Source organism: Malaclemys terrapin, chromosome 18 (genome assembly GCF_027887155.1).
Source record: "Malaclemys terrapin pileata isolate rMalTer1 chromosome 18, rMalTer1.hap1, whole genome shotgun sequence".
NCBI lineage: Eukaryota > Metazoa > Chordata > Testudines > Emydidae > Malaclemys > Malaclemys terrapin.
Window position 1 is genome coordinate 23,397,464 of NC_071522.1, and position 21,635 is coordinate 23,419,098.

Sequence of the window (21,635 nt, forward strand, 5' to 3'; positions counted from 1 at the left end):
ATTTGAATGCACAAAGTCCATTTTTTTACTATTGGGTTTCCACATATTCTAATTTGACTGTAGGGCCTGAGAAGATGCAACCCCCTAAAACATTCAAGGCCTCTGAAAACGTACTGTATGCATACGACGAAAGATGTAAAATGGCAGCTCTGAGGAAGGTCAGTATAGTAGTGCTCCTAGGGTTACCATATCCAGCAAATAAAAAAAGAGGACCCTCCACAGGACCTGGCCCCGTCCATTTCCCCACCCCCAGCCCCGCCCCAACTCCGCCCCTTCCCCGCCCTAACTCCGCCCCTCCTCCCTCCCAGCCACGAGGAAAGGGCTGCCCGAGCGCTACCGGCTTCCCGGTTTGCCGGGCAGCCCCCAGACCCTGCGCCCTCGGCCGGCGCTTCCCCAGCGCAGCTGGAGCCCGGGAGGGGAAGCGCCCAGCCGGGGGCGCAGGGTCTGGAGGCTGCCCGGCAAACCGTGAAGCCGGTAGCGCTTGGGCTTCGGGCAGCCCCTATGCCTCCGGACCCTGCGCCTCCAGCTGGGCACTTCCCCTCCTGGGCTCCGGCGGCGCAGGGTCCGGAGGCAAGGGGGCTGCCTGAAGCCGGTAGCGCTCGGGCAGCTCGGCTCTTGAACAGAGCCGAAGAGTCAGGGGAGGAGCAGAGCCGCCATTTTCCCGGACATGGTCGGCTTTTTGGCAATTCCCCCCGGACGGGGGTTTGAGTGCCGAAAAGCCGGACATGTCCGGGAAAAAGAGGACATATGGTAAGCCTAAGTGCTCCTGCTAGTGTGCCATGACCCAAGAGCATCCCCTAGCTTCCAACTTTCTAGTCTGGAGCCTTGGTAGGGATTTAAAAGGTCTGATCTTGGTTCATCCTACCATCCAGAGTTTTTCTGCGAGGTACTGAACATAGCTGTAAGCTGCAGAAAGGCCATAACTCGGTTTCTGACAAATAGCAGGCCTATTCGCTCTGTTTCTTCCTTGTCCATTTTCCCAATTATATTGGACTGAGTCTCACTGACTATAAAGATACATGAACAGGCAGGAAACAATTAGAGTTACATTTTTCAATGCTGCCTCATTCACATATATTATCCTAACACAACAAATATTGCACATGCATCCTTTATCTCTCTGTCAGTATTTCAACATTAATAAATATTAATACAAATACATAGCTGTTAAAAACCTTAACTCTACTGTCAATATAAATACAATTATATTAAACAAGTGTCTTGTGAAGACCTACTTAAAATAAGCAATACAGTAAACAAAGAGATGACTTACCATTACAGATATCACTAGAATCAAATGAAATTATTAAAACAGAAGAATGTTTCATTTATGTAAAAGATCCAGCGGCTGTTGTGTGTGGTGGATGCTCATTGGTCGGACATACTTGCTGATGAAACAGAGCACTGTGCTTGGAAGGAAGAGCATTTCCTGAGTAATCACTTAGAAAATTAGTTCCCTTTTCCCAGAGATGCTCTCCTGGAATCCCTGACTCACTCAGACCTGGAATCTTGTGACCTCCCAATGTTTTTGTTTCTCATACAATTCCCTTTAAAGGGCCGGCGTAACTCCAAGGAGATGCACTGTTAGCACAAAACTGGGGCTATGCTGACTATACTCCCCAACAAAGTGAAGTAGAGAGATCCCAAATACAACACGAGAAACAGCTTGCTCCCCAGTAAGAAAGTCTTGCAGAGGCTTTTAAGGTTTCCTGTTTACAGAGAGTCCAAGCTTTTTGTTTCTAAGCGATTTTAGGCAGGTAAACAATTATTGCATATTAAACACTCTGGCCGCTAGATGTTTTACAACCTGTCAAAGTAGAAAATGTAACAAAAGAGATGCAGTAAACAATGAAGTGACTAGTTCCCCATACAACTCACAACAAAAGCAAAAGGAAAGAGATTTTTTTTAAACAGTTGAAAAGTTCCAAAGTGCATATTGTGTGCAAATCACTGCCTCTGGGGTCTGATATGGAGAACCCAGTTGGCAGTTACTGCACATTTTCACATGCTTGTCACCCACTTCTCACTCTCTTAATTCTTCTTTTGGAAAGTGCTCCTGTTTGCAAGCTACATCCACCAGTAGATGGAGATCTAGGAGGAAAAAAAGGAGCAGTTATACAGTACACACGAGTGCTTCTCACCTAACTACATCTAAGGCAGGATTCTCAAGTCTCTTCTCATCTACTTTCTGGGAGCTGGTATAAAATGTAGCCCACAGCCAGCCTAAACCTCAAGAGTTTGCTGGCTATTGTCTAGGAATGCCAAGTGCTCAGACTTTGGGCACCTGCACCTTTCTAAACAATTTTTATCTGACATATATCTATCTAGACTGAGGTGAAATATTTCACTGCTGATTGTTAGTTTATTTGTGCTGCTGCTTGCCAGAATATTAGCCCTTAGGCATCTGCTGTTTCCTGCTCTCTCCTACAATACAAATGAAGTGTCCACAACCATCCTGTACAGTTAGGAAAAACATAAGCAGTATTCAAAATCAACCATTTACTGTCCTCAAATGAAGATAACTTTGGAGAAACATGGACCAATGTTCCTCTCTGAAACTTACATTTCTTAAGCAGAGTGAAGATATTCTGGATGTATCCACAGCGCGAGATTAAGGCATAGGCTCTGTAAATGCCTAGGGCCCCAGCTCCTGGAGTCATGTGATTACATCAGAAATTCATCTTTCATTTTTTAAAGTGTTTCCTAGCCGTCAAAGTAGGAAAGAAAAACTTGAAACTATGATTCAAGTGTATAGATGCAGTGAAGTCAACAGACAAGACAGTTACTTACCTGTACTGTAATTGTTGTTCTTTAAGATGAGGGTGCAGAAATGTTTTCCACTCAGGTGTGCATGCGAAAGGGCATTAAAGTCAAAAACATCCTTAGCAGTATCTGTAGGGGTGGCACGCATGCTCTGGTCCTGAGCTACTCCCCAGGCTATTTAAGGGCGGTGCCACGCTGACCCCCCCCTCGGTTCCTCCACACCATACATCAAGAATGTAGACTCCAATGCTGAGGGGCCGGAGAGTGGGTCGTGGAATACCCATTGCCATGGATCCACAGGATCAGTGCAATGCCCTCAACTTTGGCACAGTCATTTGGAGGAACCCCTTTGATGTGCCCAACTTACAAGGGGTCCCAAGCTTCCTTCAGGGTAGGCCACGCAGCCTCACCACCTCCTGAGACTGAACCTCTGAGCTTTAGCACTCCTGCTTCACATGGTGAGCTCTGCTCAGCAAGTCCAACTCAGATAGATTCCTGGTAGAAACTTGTACTCTCTTCAGGAATTAATGCACCTCGCCAAGCATTTACAGTGACACTCAAGCAGTATTTTCCAAACAGTAGGGCTTATTAAGTCAACTGGAATACAGCATAGAAAACCCGTAGGTCAACACAGAGAAATAAAGGTTAAAGCATTCTGGTTAGCCCAGAGTCCTAGCCAAGCTGTAGTAAAACTCAATTTTCAGATTCTGTCTGTCTTTCTCAGGAAATGTCTACATGTACAGCGCATCTGATGAAGACACTCTCCAGCATAGAGTGTCTTCACCAGATGCACTGCAGCTGTATCAGTACAGCTGCACCCACTTGAGTGCTGTACAGAGCACTGTGCACACAAGCGCTTATGTAAGTGTAATGTATGTCGCTCAGGAGGGTGGTTTATCCACAACCCCGAGCAACATAAATTATGCTAACACAGGCTGTAGATATAGCCTCAGTCTGACCTCCTTAATCAGTTCCCAGATGCCAACACTTTATCCTCCACTTCACAAATTCCAGTTCTTTGTCCTTGAGCTGGGGTCTTTCCTCAGCATCCCTGTTTAGAGGCAGGGAAATCCCTCTTTCTCTAGGTCATTGGTTGCTATGGATCAATGGCCTGGTGATTGGGTTTTCCACTGTCTCCTCAGCCAGTCCTTTTTAATAACCCATTCAGGCTCAGAAAGCTAGATCACTGACATTCACACACACACATACACCCCTATGTCTCTTAGCCTGCCCTCAGAGCAAATGTGGTCCTTTTTTCCCCACTGGGGGGAAAAAAAATTCCATGTAAAATATAAGGGAAACTGAGGCACACACAGAGGATTCATAAAAATATTACAGAAAATTCCCACTCTATCACACATAGCTGCTCCCACATCTCGAAGAACAATTGTTACAATACAATTGTAAGTAACCGTTTTTTCTTTTTCAAGTGGTTGCAGATGTATTCCACTGAAGTGGCTCACAAACAGTATCAGAAGGAGATGGGCTTGGAGTCTACTTAAGAAGTGCCTGCAACACTGTCTTCCCAAAATTCACATCTGATCTGGATGCAGTAGTAATAGCATAATGTTTGGTAAAAGTATGTATGGAAGACCAAGTAGCAGCCCTGCATATGTCCAATATTGTAATATCGCTGAGAAATGTGATTGATGCTGTTTCGGACCTCTTCAAATGAGTTCTTAACCTGTGCAGAGGTGAAATCCAAGCTATCACATAAGCCGTTGTAATACAGGATGTTATCCACCAGGAAATCATCTGCACCGAGACCACTTGACCCTTCATACAATCCACAAAAAAACCAAAAAGATGAATGGAATGGCTTACTTCTTTCCAAGTAAAATGCTAAGCATTGTCTCACATCCAAAGAATGAAGACATTGTTCGTCAGCACTCGAACGAGGCTTGGGAAAAAATACAGGTAAGTGACTAGTCTAGTTAAGATGAAATTGTGATGCCACCTTACACAAAAACTCAGGATGAAGTCTCAAAGCAATCTTGTCCATGAAAAACTGGGTATATGGAGGATTTGCCATTAGGGCCTGCAGCTCACTAACTTTTCTCACAGAAGTTATGGCCACAAGAAATGCTTTATTTTGGCATAGTAGAGACATAGAACAAGTTGCCAAGGGCTCCAATGGAGGTACCATGAGTAGGGTCCTTCCATATTAACAGCCGTGAAAAACATATCACAGACTGTGAAATCTGGTCTTTTGTGTACTTTTACCCTATGTTATACAGATTTCACAAGGGAGACCAGTGTTTCTTAATCTGGGGGTCCCAACCAAAAAGAGGGTTGTGGGGAGGGGTCAAGGTTACTGAAGGGGGGAGCGTGGTATTGCTACCTTTACTTCTGTGGTGCCTTCAGAGCTGGGCGAATGGAGAGCACCAGTTGCTGGTCAGCTGCCCAGCTCTGAAGGTAGTGATGTAGCCTGCAGCAGTGCAGAAGTAAAGGTGGCAATATCCTGCCATGACACCCTTATTTCTACACTGCTGCTGGCAATTGCGCTGCCTTTAGAACTGGGCTCCCAGCCAGCAGCCACAGAGCTTCCTGCAGCTGGGGGAGGTTCCTGGAGGTGGATCTGACCCAGCCCGGCATACAGTAGGAGCTTTCAGCCACTGTGCCCTGAGCCATGCCCCTCCCCGAGCCCAGTGCCCCAGCACTCAGGGGTTAAAGAGGCCTTGGGCTAGCTGTGTGGGTGGGGGAGATGACCATGGAAACCCCCCCCCTTCCTCCCCCACAACATCACCCACCTGTAAGGCCAGCCCTGTCCCCCCAAAAAAGTGAAGCCCCCTCCATACTATGCCACCCTCACTTCTGTGCTGCTGCTGGAGGCGGCGAGAGAGCAGTGGCTGCTGGCCGGGCACCTAGCTCTGAAGGCAGCTCCGCCACCAGCAACAGCGCAAAAGTAAGGGTGGCAATATCGCAAACTGCCCTCCCCATTACACCCTTTTGGGTTGGGACCCCCACGATTACAACACTATAAAATTTCAGATTTAAGTATCTGAAATCATGAAATTTATGATTTTTAAAATCCTATGACTATGAACTTGACCAAAATCGACCATGAATTTGGTAGGGCTCTGGCCAATACAGAGTTACGGTCCCACTGAGAATCACTTCCTTCACTGGTGGAAAGAGACAAGTGAGCCCTTTCAGAAATCTAACTGCCAAAGAGTTCAAGAAGATTGATTTCCCCTTGAACTGGAGGATGTAAGACCAAAACTGAGTGACAAACCAGATGACTGGAGGTATAACAATGTTCTGAACACATGCCTGCATTGTTGAGTCCCCCAGATGAGGGACCAGATGGAAAAACGATTCCATTTTGCCACATAGGGAGTCCTAATAGAGGGCTTTCTACTGGTCAGCAGAACTTGTTAAACAGCTTCGGAACAGGGCTTCTCTTCCTTGTCTAACCACACAGCATCCATGCTTGGAAGCGTAGACTGTTCAGCGCAGGGTGTGAAATCTGACCATGGTATGAAATCAATTGATTGGGACAAGGAAGAGGAATGGATAGAAGAACAGAAAGACTGAGGAGATTGGAAAACCAACACTGTCTCAGCCAAACTGATGCAATGAGAATCAGTCTGACATGATCCATCCTTAGCCTGAGGATTACCTAAGGAATGAGCAGGACTGGGAGTAAAGTATACATCTGAGCTGATCCCCAACTCAGATGAAATGCATCTGTCATGGAATCCAGACTGAGATTCATTTGAGAGCAAAACTGATGGCACTTTTTGTTGTCCTTCGTTGCAAACAGGTTAACAGCAGGAATACACCATTCTCCGAATATGCACCTCAGCACACTGGTCTTCAGAGATCACTCGTGATTCTGAGAGAAATTCCTGCTGAGATGATCAGCCACGTGATTCTGGGCACTTGGAAAATGAACGGCTGTGAGAGTGAAGTTCTCTTCAGTGCAGAATTGGCAGAACTTTACTGCCTCCTGACAAAGCTGATAGGAGTGGTCTCCCCTGTTTGTTCACATAATACATTGCTGTGGTGTTGTCAGTGAGTATGTGAACCACTATGCCCCGGTCTGTGCTCAACATTCCTTGTGTGCATTGTAAACAGCCCGAAGCTCTAGAATGCTTATATGAAGAGATGCTTCCTGCTCCAACCACAAACCTTGTAACTTCAATTCCCTCAAATGTGTTCCCCAACTTATTGTGGAAACATCTGTGACTATGGTCCTGCCTGGAAGAGGTTCAGCAAAGGGAACACCCTAGCATACATTGCTCTGAATTGTCTAGCACCGGAGGGAGTCCAGAATTGCTGGAGGCACTCGGACCGGCCCGTCGAATACCTGACAGACCAACCAACAAGGCTTGAAGAGGGTGAAGGTACAATCTTGCATGCGGGAGCCTGTAACTGCATGTGGCCATATGACCTAATAACGTCAAGAACACTTGAATTATAATAGAAGGATGAGAGTGGAGAGCCAGACATAGATGGTGAATTGTCTGGAATTGCTCATTTGGTAGGAATGTCCTTGAACTCATAGAATCTAGTAGAATGAATGAAGATTGCACCAAGAATCATGGCAGATTAACACCAATATAGAAGGGGAAAAGTAATTGAAGCCCCAACTATTGTGGACCAAACGATCTGGTTGGAAGGAATGCAAATAAACGTAAATGCACAATAACTGGAATGTGTGCCATATGCCTTACCTCTATTACAAGTGTGGCGACAACAATGGGACTATATGAAATAAAAGAGGTATAGGGGAATATATTGTAGGTGGCATTGGTGCTGGAGCTGGAGTTTTAAAATCATTTGATATTGAGATGTTACAAGGGAAAATGGCAGCCTTGGGTAAGATTTTGGGGGTTATACAGACACATGTAACACAAAATGTTGGTGAATTATCGGAGCAAGGAATAAGAAGTGCGGAGCTCCAATTGAAACAAGCCCAAGCCTTGGAAACGTCTCTAAATGTAAATCTGTTTGGTGTGTCTGAAATTAACAATAAAACTGTACTAGCAATATGATGTGTAGAGATGCAAACTTATGGGATACAATATATAGAGAGAATGGTAAATCTGTTAAGTAATGGGCAATGGCCTTTTGAATCGAATCAACGAATTGCAGGATGGAAGAAATATATGGAGATTAATTGGAATCAAGCCACTCTGAGGGGAGAGTGGAAAGGCAGAATGCTGTTACACAACACAGAGAAGCAGAGAAAAGCACCAATGGCCTGGGTGTTGCCAAAAATTATTAATGGAGAATTATGGCAAATAGAAATAAGTGGGACCCACCTGGTTCAAGAAGAAGGGGGTTATAAATTAGTAGAATTAACAAAACATTGTGAGGAGTGGGAGAGAAATAAATGGGTGTGTCCACAGCTAACTTGGTCCCTAGAGGGATGTCATCTGAACCATTCAAGCGGACACTGTACCATGCAAAATTTAGCCTCTAATGGCACAAGAGTGTTTGATTTAGGCAATGGGTGCATTTGTGTGGCAACCACTGAAAAACATGTATTTTGGAGAAATATGAGGAAAAAAAGGCCAAATGAGTCATGTAAATGTAATGTAACAGATGTCATTATTGATGGAATTATTTACCGAGGTCCTCTATTTTTAAAAAAGGAAATTCTTTGGATACCAAAAGATGCGGACTGGTCCTTTGATTTGGGGATACGCTGGGAACAATGGGAAAATTTGATTGATGAAAGTGAAAAAAATCAGGCAATATGCAAAAGATGTATTTAAATCTGCTCAGCTGGGAAAAATAAACATTCTTGTCCACACTGGTCAAATATTAAAATTGGGGAAAGAAGGAGAACAATTGACAGTCCATCATTGGTATGATGTTTTTAAAGGATGGTCTCCCAGTGCTACAGCTCTTCTAAATTGAATGCTACATCCTCTTGTCATATTATTTGCATTGATGAGTTTGTTAACTTTTATTATGCTATGTCTATACTGCCGAATAAGAAAGTTCTGGAGCAAATAATATATAAAATTGAATTGCTTGCAAAATTATAAAGTGATACAATAATTAATGGTATTAATCATGTATCAAAGGGAGGAAATGTTGGGATATGTACATATATATCCATGTAATATGTTATAGGCCATGGAGGCCTAGTGTGGATGACATGAACTAGTGTGTTTTGACATAAGTACATACGTTGCATGTTGGCAACTGAAGCAAAAAGCTTAAGGTTTCAAGCGGTCAAGGACTATTGTACAAAATAACTGTTATGTCCTGGGAAATATATGGAGAATCAGCAGATAAGGAAACACCACCAGCTGGACTGCTATAAAAAAAAATGTATAAAAATTGGAGGAAATAGCACGCCTCGGATCCTGGCGGCCTGCCTGGAACTGAGTTTTGGGTGAAAGGCCCAAACAACAGAGACAAAAAACTAATGATGTCATGAAGTAGATTATAAATGGAGGCTTCCCACATTTGCAATTTGGAATCTATCAACAAACAGAGCCCTGTTTGGCTATAGATGTGGTCTTTCTGCCGGCTTACCACATCTTGTGATCTGATCTGGTTGAACCTAGACTGGCCATCAGGACTTCATTCTGATCTGCGGACTCTGGTGTAATATATTTGGGGTAAGAATGTGGATTGAATGAGGTTTATTTTGTAAGCAATAAAGAGTACTTAGAGTATTATATACCAACACTGTATCCGGTATCTGCCTCCCCATCCCATAAGGAGGCCCCTATTGTGGGTCTAACAGCTTCTTCTGCTATGCCTTCAGCACCATCTGGCTTGGCTGCAGAATCAGAGAACCACAGGGTTAGAAGGGACATTGAGGGTCATCTAGTCTAACCCCCTGCCAAGATGCAGGATTTGTTGAGTCTCAAAGACTTTAAGGTCAGAAGAGACCATCATGATCATCCGAACAACCTCACCCACCCACTCCTATAATAAACCCCTAGTCTCTGGACTAGTTACTAAGGTCCTCAAATCATGATTTAAAGACTTCAAGTTACAGAGAAGCCACCATTTACACTAGTTCAAACGTGCAAGTGACCCATACCCCATGCTGCAGAGGAAGGCCAAAAAAACCCAGGGTCTCTGCCAATCTGATCTGGAGGAAAAACTATCCAAGACAGATGGCTCTCCAGCATCTTTTGGAAAACTTCCATTGAAGGAGCTTCTACAAGTTTGTTCCATCGTCCTACTGTTCTTACAGTTAGGAAGTTATTCCTGAGATTTAATCTAAATCTGCTATGCTGTAGTTAGAATCCATTGCCTCTTGTCCTGCCCTCTGTGGCAAGAGAGAATTTTTCTCCATCTTTTTTATGGCAGCCTTTCAAGTATTTGAAGATCGCTATCATATTCCCCCACTCCTTTAATCTCCTCTTTTCCAAACTAAACATACCCAGTTCCTTTAGCCTTTGTTTATATGGCTTGCATTCCATTCCTTTGATTATCTTTGTTGCTTGCCTCTGGATCCTTTCCAGTTTCTCTACAGCCTTTCTATACGTTGGTGAACAAAACTGGACACAGTACTCCAGCTGAGGCCTAACCAGCACAAAGTAGAGCAGTACTATCACTTCCCGTGACTTGCATGCTATGACTCCCTAAAAGTCTCAGTCAATGGCACATTATTGAGGGAAGTGATGAAAACTATGTGGGTTCAAGTCAAATGTTTAGGAGTATCTCTGTTAGCACATAGCAGGTATGTATACAGTCCAAAACCCACTTAGCCACTGTGAAGGCATTGGTTGTCCTGTTATCTATTCCACAAATACAGCTAATAGTCTTGGTGAGGCTCTAAGTGATGTAGTCCAGTCCATGTAAACGGACACTGCTCTAAGCATACCTAGTGTTTGGAGTTTTACTTTGGCTATGGAAGAAAGGGGTTTGGGGGGAAAAAAACAGGAGGATGAATAGACTGGCTAATGTGAAAGTCTGAAACAACCCTGAGAAGGAACTCTATGTGGGTATGTCTTCCCTGCAATTATACACCCGTGGCTGACTCAGGCTTGTGGGGCTCGGGCTAAGGGGCTGTTTAATTGTGGTGTAGACCTTTGGGCGTGGGCTGCAGCCTTAACTCTGGGACCCTCCAACCTCCCATGGTCCTAGAGCCCAGGAGTCAGCCTGAGCCCAAATGTCTACAACGCAATTAAACAGCCCGCTAGCCTGAGCCCTGAGAGCTCACGCCAGCTCGCATGGGCCAGCCGCAGGTTTTTAACTGCAGAGTAGACATACCCAGAGAGGCCAGAGAGTGACCTTGACCTTGTGAAAGATAATATAAGGGGGGAACCAACGGAGGGAGGGGGAGTCTATCTTTGTGGAGACATAACAGAGGCTATGTCTACACGGCAATGTAAGCCCATACTTAAGCTTGGGCTCAAGCCTAACCCCCCTTGCATCTACACTGCTATTGCGCTAACCCAGGGTTCAGACCCAGGGTCCTAGGGCCTGAGCACAAGTCAAGCTGGAACCAATGGTTCAAGCCCGACTGCTTTGCAGTGTAGATGCAGCCCCACTTAAAACATGTCCTGGGAGTCCGCCAGAAGTATCCTACAATTCCATGGGACAAGTTCCTTAGTTCTCTCTATCCCAACAATCTCTAATCAACTGTATTGAAAAGAGAAGCCATCCCTCCTTCGCATATGGCAGCAGCTCAAGTCAGCGTTAACCTGTTGTTTTCTGATCCCTGAGCTGAAAGCGCACTATTCGGAGAGCCTCCTGGATTTGCAATGGAGACTGATCAGAGCAAGCCCTTTTTAAAGCCTGCTGCTTCCTGGTCATGGGAACACAGCCAAATTTTGGTGAATCTCTGGTGCGAGGCCAGTACAACTGAAGGCTTTGGCAAACACATCAGGAATGACTATACATACCTGCAGATAGCTAAAAAGCTGGCAGCTTTGCAAATTTTCTGGAAAAGTGATCAATGAAGGGAGCATACGAAGAGGCTGAAGAACAAGCAACAGAAGACCAGGGGAAAGAACTACACCTCAGGCAACGACATGCCCATTTTATCAGGCGTTTAACCAGGAGCTGGGCATTGTGCTCAGCACAGAGCCAACTGTCCTTCATGACAACCTGATCAGCCAGGATGGTGCCCTGCTGCCCCCTGAATCCAGCATGGAGACTGATGGGAGCCAGCAGCAGCCCCTGAATGAGGTGCATGAAATGACTCTATTTATGAAACCAGTCCCAGAGCAGGCTGTGGATCAGGATAAACAGCAAATTTAGGTCCCTACTTGGAAGAGCTGTTTGAGCCCCTTCCCCTCCTCTTACCCTCCGTCTTCCCCCTCCCCTCGCAGGAGGAACAGTCTGCTGCTGAGCCTGAAGCAAACCCGGTGGAGTCAGAAGTCGCCCCAGAGCCTGGTAAGTTTATGACTCCAATTTACAGTTTATTATTACAGTAATGGGAGGGATTTCTGCTCTAAGAAGCAACGCTAAAGTTATGATAAGCCCTGGCTACTAGCATGTGTCTGCTAATGGTGGATTGTATCAGAGCACCTTGATGTCCCCCCCCACAAACCACATCTCCTGACCACACGGAGTTCAAAATGGCACCTGGAAATTTCAAACATTCATAACAGCTGTAAAAGGTCTTTTCACTGTGAAGTCACAGATGTTTGCTAGTCACTCATGTTTTCCTTTCAATAGTAAGGACTTGAAATGTGCCGTTCTGTAACCATTCTTGTTTGGTCTATAGAGCTGCCTGGAAATGGTGAATTCAGTGTGTATGTTTGGGGAACGGTCTTCTATTTCCAAATCTAGTCCATTTCAGTTTCAGGTAGTCCATGCCATCTGTGGTTCACAAAATCATTTCTCTCAAGAATAAGTAGAGTGTCAGTTTTTGCCCAGAATGGATTATTTTAATCTGCCAAAAGCACATTAAACAACCATTCTAAACCTACCGAGAATGTAATTAAACCTTCTTTTGCCAGGGCCTCTGAAATCAGGGTACGATTTCATAAGCCAAGGCAAAAGGGAACACTCGGGGTCCCTCAGAATAATGGAGAAAGTAACTCCATTTATGTCAATGTCATTTAGTGGGAATAGTGTCCCAGCCTGTCCATGAATGTAGAGTCCTGAGAAGCAAAAAACTCTGGCATTGTGACCTTTTCCAGTACAGCGTAAATTGGCCTCTGTGGTCTAAAAGGGCCCACATAACAATGAAGTAGTATCCTTTGTGGTTTATGTACTCATGTTCTCCTTGAGGAGGGCAAATTATGGGTCCATGAGTCCCGTCAATTGTCCCGGAGCAGTAAGGAAACCCTATTCTCTCAGCCAGCAATTTACCTCTGGAATATTTTTACTGCCCGCCACACACAGGGTAAACCACACACCTGATTGCCTCAGATACCTCTATCACCACTTTACCCACAGTTGACTTTCCAACTCTAAACTGGTTGACAAAGAATCTGTAGCAGTTCGGAGAAGCCAGCTTCCAGATGGTTACGGCAACACACTTCCGGACCAGCAACGGTGACCTCAGTTGTGTCTCTACACTACAGGGTGGGAGCAAGCTGTTCACAAAGCTCCAGAAATCTAGCTTTCTTCATGCAAAAGTTCTGGACCCATTGTTGGTCAACCCAGATCTACAGGACAATGTGACCCACCAGTCTGTGCTTCTACATAGGAGGCATCAGCGGCTATGCCAATTGTACTGAGCAGCATCTGCCAGTGCAAGTCTGCCATGCCAGGGTACTCCTCCTCCTTCTCCATCAGGAAATCCATCAGGTATCTTGGATGGGACAGAAAACACCACTGAAATGTCCACCAGCACCTCACAGATGCTCTGCCAGTTTCCTGACACAGGAGTGAAAGCGCAAGCAAGAGAAGTTCTTCAAAAGGTGCCTCCATGTTGCTGGCTCCAGTAGCTGGGAGTGCACCGACCAAAATGACTGCTTGACAGACTGTAGGGGCAGACTGTTCAAACTTCCTGTAGTCTGCAGGGTAGGCAGTACAGTTTTCTCACAGTGCATCACGATCACGGGGGTAAAGTGGCCACATTTTGGGAGGGAGCTAAGGACTTTGGGATATGGTTGATTTGTCTCAGGTCTGTGCCCTGCAGTGTGGATGCCAGAGCCCCCAAGTTTGAGCACGAGTTAGAAAAGTCTTAATGTAGGATTAAAAAACGGTGTAGGCGCTCAAGCCCAAGGTTCCCTAACACGGGTCAGCTGACTCAAGTCCCACTAACCCTGGGTTTACACTGCAGCACAAGAGAGAGAGCTGGTGGCCATGGGCTCAAAGGGAGGGCCCATCCATCTGTTAGCACTACACTGAGATCCAAAGAGGAGGCGTTCTTTGATTGGAAGAAAGGCATGGGCAAGTTCTTTGAGAAATATTGTCACAGTAGGGTAAGAAAATATGTGGGCCTGTACCAGAGGCTATTCATTGCTTGAGAGAGAATGAGTGATCCAAAATACTGTGGATTGTCGCTTGCAGAGGAGCGCAATTTTGTCATGCAAAAACAAAGAATATTTTCCATTTGGCTCGATAAGTTCATCTCATTGAGGGCTTTCTACTTTGGTACAGAATATCTAGGACTGCCACAGAGCGGTCCTTTTCAGTAGTGGTCAGCCAGATAACATCCAGGCTATCAGTTGTAGACACTCTGGCTCTAGCTGAAGGACTGGGCTGTTGCTCTGAGACAGTAGCAGTGATTGGAGCCGGTAGGGTTATTGGCTTCCAAATGGAGTCTCACTAGTTCAGGCATGTCACTAAAAGGCGCATAGTGTAGACAAAGCCTTAGTTTGTGACAAGTTGGAGTGTGAATCTAGCCTGACAGCTCTAGCCTGCCATGGACTAACTGTCCATGTGCACCCTGCTAGTGCGCTTACTAACAGTTTGTTAACACACTTTGATCTAATTCTCTTTGAAATGGGACTTGATCTAAGTGCATTAAAAAACTCTGTGTGTGTCAGCAGGGTCCACACCGACAGATAGTCCCCAGCAAGCTAGTGGTGGCAGAGTAGATTCAGACCCCAGCTTGCTTCTAAGATAAATGTTCATGTAGTCAAGCCCTGTGCATGCTGCTGCAAAATCTGACTAATGCTTGTAATTTAAAGCCAGTGAGTCTTTCCTTACTAGTGCACTTTTTCTTTTGTCACATGGTTTCTAAAGTCCTCGACCGAATTCCTTGTTTGCCTATTAATCATCCCATGTAAGTGAAACATTGCCCTAAAGTGCAGATTGAGTGGGGAGCCTCTGGGTGGAGACTGTGGATCCCCAGGAACTATCCGCAATTGAAACAAACAGCCTAGTAGACTTTCAGAAAGTTTTGGTTCTGTTCAGATAAAAGGCTAATGCCCATCTGACAACTAACATATGGAAGGTACTGTCCTGCCAAGTCTGATGTAGTTTTGAGGGAAAAAATTGGGATATGGATGGTCTTGTTTATATGAAATTGAGAAGACACCTTGAGTCAGAACTTGGTATGTAGTCACAATAATACTTCGTCCTTTAAAACACTGTAAAAGGCGGTGGCGGGGGTGGGGGGGGAATCTGCTACTAAAGCCTCCAATTCTCCAACCCTCCAAGCAGAAGTTATGGCTACCAAGAAAACTATTTCAATAGCTAGAAGCAGCAGCAAACATGTAGCTAATGGCTCAAAGGAGTGTTTCATAAGCCAATTAAGAATGACGTTCAAGTCCCATAGTGGATCAGGTTTCTCTAATCTGTGGAAAGAGGTTCATCAGCCCTTTCAGAAACCTTACGGTCTCGGGGGTAAGAAAAAACTGAAAAACCTTCTACCAGTGAAAGGTACAGCGCCACCAAGAGGACCTTGAGAGAACCCTTAAAGAGACCAGATCTTTTCAATTCCAACAGGTAAACTAAAATTGTGGGAAGAGGAGAGTGAACAGGAGAATCTTGATGATGGGAATACCAGTGGTGAAGTCTCTTCCATTTCTGAAGTATTTCATGTAAATGTCTTTCTACGATGTAACAATATTTGTTGCACCTCTGTTGAACAGAAAATCTTTATCCCCAAGAAGCATCAAGGAGTCACACCTGAAGTCGCAGAATTTCTAATCCGGGATAAAGTAACAAACCAGTCTCCTGAGACAACAGGTAACGTCTCAGCAGTGGACAAGAAGTGAATCAAATCAGGTCAGGATACCAAACTTGTCTTGGCCACGTGCAATCAAAATGACTATGGCTTTATGCTTCTTTATCTTGTTCAAAACTTTGAAGAGCAATGGTGTTGGTGAATATTTGTAAAGTAGGCTCTTTGCCCAGGAAATAAGGAAAACATCTCCTAGTGAGTGAGGGATCTAAACCCCTTCTGGAAATCCCCAAGGTAAGAATATGGTTTTGAGGACTCATAAGTCCCCATTTGTAATTATAGGAGAACTACCTGCTGAGGTCATCGCTGTGGTAGTCTGTATAGCAGGGAGGTAAGAAACTGAGATCACTATTTGGTTGTCCATGCACCAATTCCAGCAGTTTATGATCCATCACAAGTGAGAGGGAACCGACGATTGATGTAAAACATGCAGTCCACATGGCCTGTCATGATCTTGATGGATTTGACTTTGATCAGAGAAAGAAGGTGAATACAAGCACTTCTCACTGCTCTCAACTCTAGAAGGTTCATATGAAGAAGCCTCTCTTGGGATGACTATTTGTCCTGGATTGTGTTTGACCTCAGATGCACCCCCTATCCCAAGAAGGATGGGTTTGATGGTATGACGATGGTAGGAGGATCTTAAATTGCAGGAGTCCTGAAAAGATCTGCTGTATTGGTGTCAAAATGGATTTCTCAAGATTGAGTTGGAGGTCTAAACTGTGGAATAGTGACCTTGTCAGTTGTACTGCTAACAAACCTCTTGATAAGAGGGACTTCTGAGCAACCAATTGTCGAGATAAGGGATGACGATTATCCCCATAAGACATATGTTGGCAGCTACAATTACCATGATCTTTAAGAATACCCTTAGGGCAGAGGTGAGGCCAAAAGAGACGGTGCAATACTGGTAGTGGTCGTGGTTGACTATAAAAGTGAAGAAATCTCTTGTGAGAGGGATGAATCATGACATGAAAATAAACATCTTGAAGGTTGAGAGTCAGAAACTAATCCCCAGAATCAATGGAGGGAATTATAGCTGCAAGAGTCCCCATATTTGTTACATCTGAGATCTAATATTGGCCTCCATCCCCTGTTCTTTTTGGAAACCAGAAAGTAGTTGGACTAAATCCCCTTTTCCCCTGAGCTATACTGGAATGGGTTCTGTAGTTCCTAAGCATAGAAGGAGAGGCAACCTCCTGTCTAAGCAATTGATCATGAGATGGGTCCCTGAAAAGGGATGGAGAAGCAGTGGTAGGAGGAAGGGATGGAAGTGAAAGGGATGGAGTAACTGGACCTTATGACCTCCAAAACCCACTTGTTGGATGCTTTGGCCTGACACGCAGGCTGAAACTGGGAGAGATGGTATGCAAATGGGGGGTGAGAGAGGATGGAATAGTGCAGTCATCCCTGTGGAGTGGGTGGGTCAGACTCTCAACCAAGTCATCAAAATTGGATGGCTGGGATGAAGTAGCTGTGGCAGTAGCTGGTTTCTTGGAATATTTTGGTCTCTTGGCTGGAGGTTCAGGAGGTCTACAGAAAGTAGAAAAGTGAGCTGGGAGAGATCTCTGGGCTGTATGACACCTGCTAATTTTTTTTTTATTCACAGGTGTATAGATCCCAAGTGTTGCCCTCGAATCCTTCAAACTGTGATGGGAATTGTCAGTAGAATTCAAAAATAAAACTTGTGACAGTCAGAAGGAAAGTCCTCTACAATAGGGGGAGGGACAGCTCAGTGGTTTGAGCATTGGCCTGCTAAACCCAGGGTTGTGAGCTCAATCCTTGAGGGGGCAACTTAGGGATCCAGGCAAAAATCAGTACTTGGTCCTGCTAGTGAAGGCAGGGGGCTGGACTCGAAGATCTTTCGAGGTCCCTTCCAGTTCTATGAGATAGGTATAGCTTCATATATTTTTTTAATAGATTGTACCTCCTAAGGTATCTGGACAGCTGGCGTCAAGATGGTCATCACATCATGATTGCAGTAGAAATGGACTGGGATGCAGTCTTAGCTGAGTCTAAGGAGGCCTGTAAACGTGTCTTGGCCAAGAGCTGACCTTGATGGCCTTCACAGCGCTCCTTTTGTGCACAATGTACCTTTTGTGACCAAAAAGATCAAGACGCTTCTGGTCCTTGGTATACAGTGTCTTTGGTGTTGTACTGCCTCCCATGTTTATTAACTGCATCTAAAAGTGCCTCATTAATTGGAAGTGCCATATGTCTTGAAGCTGAGGCACGTAAAATCTCTATGAGTTTATGATGGGAGTCCTGGATTTCCTCAAGAGGAATATGAAGTGTATCCAGGACTCGCTTCATCAGCTCATGGAACTATCAAAAGTCATCCACCATAGAAGGTGGTGGAGGCATTACAGCCTCATCTGGTGGCGATGATGAAATATTTGTGTGAGGTGTTACTTTCCTTGTCAGTCCTTGCCTTCTGTTCTTTAGAGGTCTACTACAGCAGTTCTGATTAGTGACGAGGGAGCGAGAGCACAGGAGAATGAGACTGCCTATGCTCCCTATGAGAGGGACTCAGGGCCCTTAAAAATTGTTGGTGGTATTGGATTGCAATAAGACCATTGAGGAGGACCATAGGGCATAGGAGGAGATAGCTACCATTGGTCATCTCAGCTGTTTGAAGGTGGAGGTCGCCTAGCCTCCCTCCTCTCCGTGTGCGAAGGAGAGTAATGTGTCTTCGAATAAATAAAAAACTCTTGAACAGAAAACTATGAGTCCGAATCAGAGTCCTCTTCCACATAGATGATACCTATTCTCCCTGGATGGCAGAAGTCAGAAAAGTAGAGGGTCTCAATGAAAAATGAGTAATTGTTGACCCAGAAGACCTTGGTACCGAGAAGTGCACAGTATGAGTAGGCAGAAGAGACTCTGGTTCATTGGAGACAAAGAAGTCCATTGAGTTTCTGAATTCCTGTGGTACTGGGGGTATGTTGGAGGTCAGTATTGGTACTGAGGTAGGTACCTGTCTAGTCTGAATTGAAGGATGAACATGCCCAGGCACAGACTCAGATGTAATAGTCCCAAGAGTACCAAAGGGTCTGATGGCACCGATCTCTTGTTTGCATGGACATGACCAATGGAAGCAGGATGACGACTTTGGGGTCAGGTCCTCCTTTGTAGAAGCATGACTTTTAGAAGCCGCCTTAGACACATTCACAGTACCAGAAACACTCAGAGCCTCAATAGCACTCCTCTTGGGGTCTCTGGTGACCAAGGTTTCTTTGAAGGAGATCTAACATTCCTGCTCCCCTTGGTTGGTTATCCATCAATTTATAATGTGAGGCTCTCGGTACCGTTAGCATGGATGAAGATGCCTCCGCCCAGAGGGCTTTCAGTGACTGGTATCTTGAGGTGGCCAGAGAAGCAGCTGTCTTCTCCCTTGCAGGTCTCAGTGACTGAGATCCTAAGGTAGAAGGAATAGCAGAAAACTCCTTGAAGCTCTCAGTGACCAGGATCCCGAGGTAGACAGGGCATACAGGGGTGTCCTCAGAGCATTGGTCTGAAGCCAGTTTTAAGGATTTCTCTAATCTCCCTGTTCTTACGAGATCTGATTTTAAATGAAGTACAGATCTTCCACTTTGAGAGAATATGGGTATCCCCCAAACACTTCAGACACTGAGAGCATCTGTCAATAACTGGGATCGCCTTCCATCAGGAAAGACAATATTTAAAGACTCGAGATCTTGGCATAACCCAGAAAATAAAAGTCCAAAATGACTAACTGAAGAAACACAAGTACAAGAAAACAGACAAACACCCAAAGAAACTATCTACAACTATATACTAACTAACCTAACACTTTATAGGTACGGCTTGCCTGAGTCATTAAACACACAGGAAAGGCCTCATTCTTTGGAAGATAGGATAGGGAGGTAAATGAATCTTCAGGCTGAAAACAGGACGTTTGTGCTAAATAAAGTAAGTAAATAAGAGGGAGAACACCAAGGGAATCATTTACTACCAACAAGGTAACAATGGACAAGATCGGTTAGAAATCTAGAGATGAGGTAAAGAGTACATTGAGTGTGGACAATACGTGGACAGAGCATGTTGCACGGGGATTGGTTCCTGCAAAATAACCAATCCAATCCAAAAATGTGTGATTCAATTCATAGTAAATGCAAAGAGATGTGTCATGTATATAAAGGGAGAGGGTTTCTGTGTAACTTTAGAGCTGTGATGTATCATAGAATCATAGAATATCAGGGTTGGAAGAGACCTCAGGAGGTCATCTAGTCCAACCCCCTGCTCAAAGCAGGACCAATCTCCATCTAAATCATCCCAGCCAGGGCTTTGTCAAGCCTGACCTTAAAAACCTCCAAGGAAGAAGATTCCACCACCTCCCTAGGTAACTCATTCCAGTGCTTCACCACCCTCCTAGTGAAAAAGTTTTTCCTAATATCCAATCTAAACCTCCCGCACTGCAACTTGAGACTATCACTCCTTGTTCTGTCATCTGGTACCACTGAGAACAGACTAGATCCATCCTGTTTGGAACCCCCTTTCAGGCAGATGAAAGCAGCTATCAAATCCCCCCTCATTCTTCTCTTCTGCAGACTAAATAATCCCAGTTCCCTCAGCCTCTCCTCATAAGTCATGTGCTCCAGACCCCTAATCATTTTTGTTGCCCTCTGCTGGACTCTTTCCAATTTTTCCACATCCTTCTTGTAGTGAGGGGCCCAAAACTGGACACAGTACTCCAGATGAGGCCTCACCAATGCCGAATAGAGAGGAATGATCATGTCCCTCGATCTGCTGGCAATGCTCCTACTTATACAGCCCAAAATGCCATTAGCCTTCTTGGCAACAAGGGCACACTGTTGACTCATATCCAGCTTTTTGTCCACCGTAACCCCTAGGTCCTTTTCGCAGAACTGCTGCCTAGCCACTCGGTCCCTAGTCTGTAGCGGTGCATGTGATTCTTCCTTCCTAAGTGCAGGAATCTGCACTTGTCCTTGTTGAACCTCATCAGATTTTTTGGCCCAATCGTCTAATTTGTCTAGGTCTCTCTCTATCCTATCCCTACCCTCCAGCATATCTACCCCTTCTCCCAGTTTAGTGTCATCTGCATCCACACCGCCTACATTTGGGTCTAATCAACTAAGCGTAGCATTGCTGTATGCCAAATAAAGATATGTGAGTGTCAAAGTCTGGAGTAAACTGATTTCTTGGGAAGCAGAGTGGAAAGAAGTCTCAGGGGGAATCCCAACACACTAAAGCACTCTGTAAAAGCAGCTACGTTTGACGCTCTGTCTCAGGCCGAAGAGAAGGAACTGAGATCTGTTCACCTCTGCAGTCCTATACATCCTTGCTATTCGGCACAAGATGTGTAGAGCACATGTATGGGCCGAATGGACGCTATTACCGAAAAATTTCTGATCACAGGCGCAAAATAGTGGGACAGGGGTGCGTGCACCCCTGAAGAGGAGCACCCATAGGGAAGAAGAATCAGAAATTACAGGCAAATGTTTGAGTCCCAATTGCAAGGACATTTGACCTTCTCAGACCGTCTTTGGACCGTGGGTTCATCGAACTAGTGCAAAAGCTGATTAATGCGGATAATACCTACAGCTGAGTATCAGCCAGTAGTGTGTTACCACTCCCAAGTACAGTTTCAAGGAGATGCCATGATCTAGCTGAATAGGAAAGAACAAATTTATCAGATGACATACCCACCACAATCACATCTTTCAGTATGACAACTGATATGTGAGAGGTAAGTGGGTGAGATAATATCTGTTATTGGATCAACTTTTGTTGGTGGAAGAGACAAACTTTCGAGCTTCACAGAGCTGTTCTTCAGGTCTGGAAAAAGTAACCACAGTATCACAGGAGGGGTAGG

The 21,635-nt window shown here is 45.0% G+C and overlaps 1 protein-coding gene across 1 annotated transcript in view; it reads right to left on the minus strand.

The window, feature by feature from the left end:
• Nucleotides 1–2,023: 2,023 nt before the first annotated feature.
• HSF5 (heat shock transcription factor 5) overlaps nucleotides 2,024–21,635 on the minus strand; it is a 66,884-nt gene continuing 47,272 nt past the window's right edge. The window contains exon 6 of the mRNA XM_054008466.1: nucleotides 2,024–2,091. Within this exon, the coding sequence (XP_053864441.1) occupies nucleotides 2,024–2,091 (68 nt within the window). The remainder of the gene's footprint in view (nucleotides 2,092–21,635) is intronic.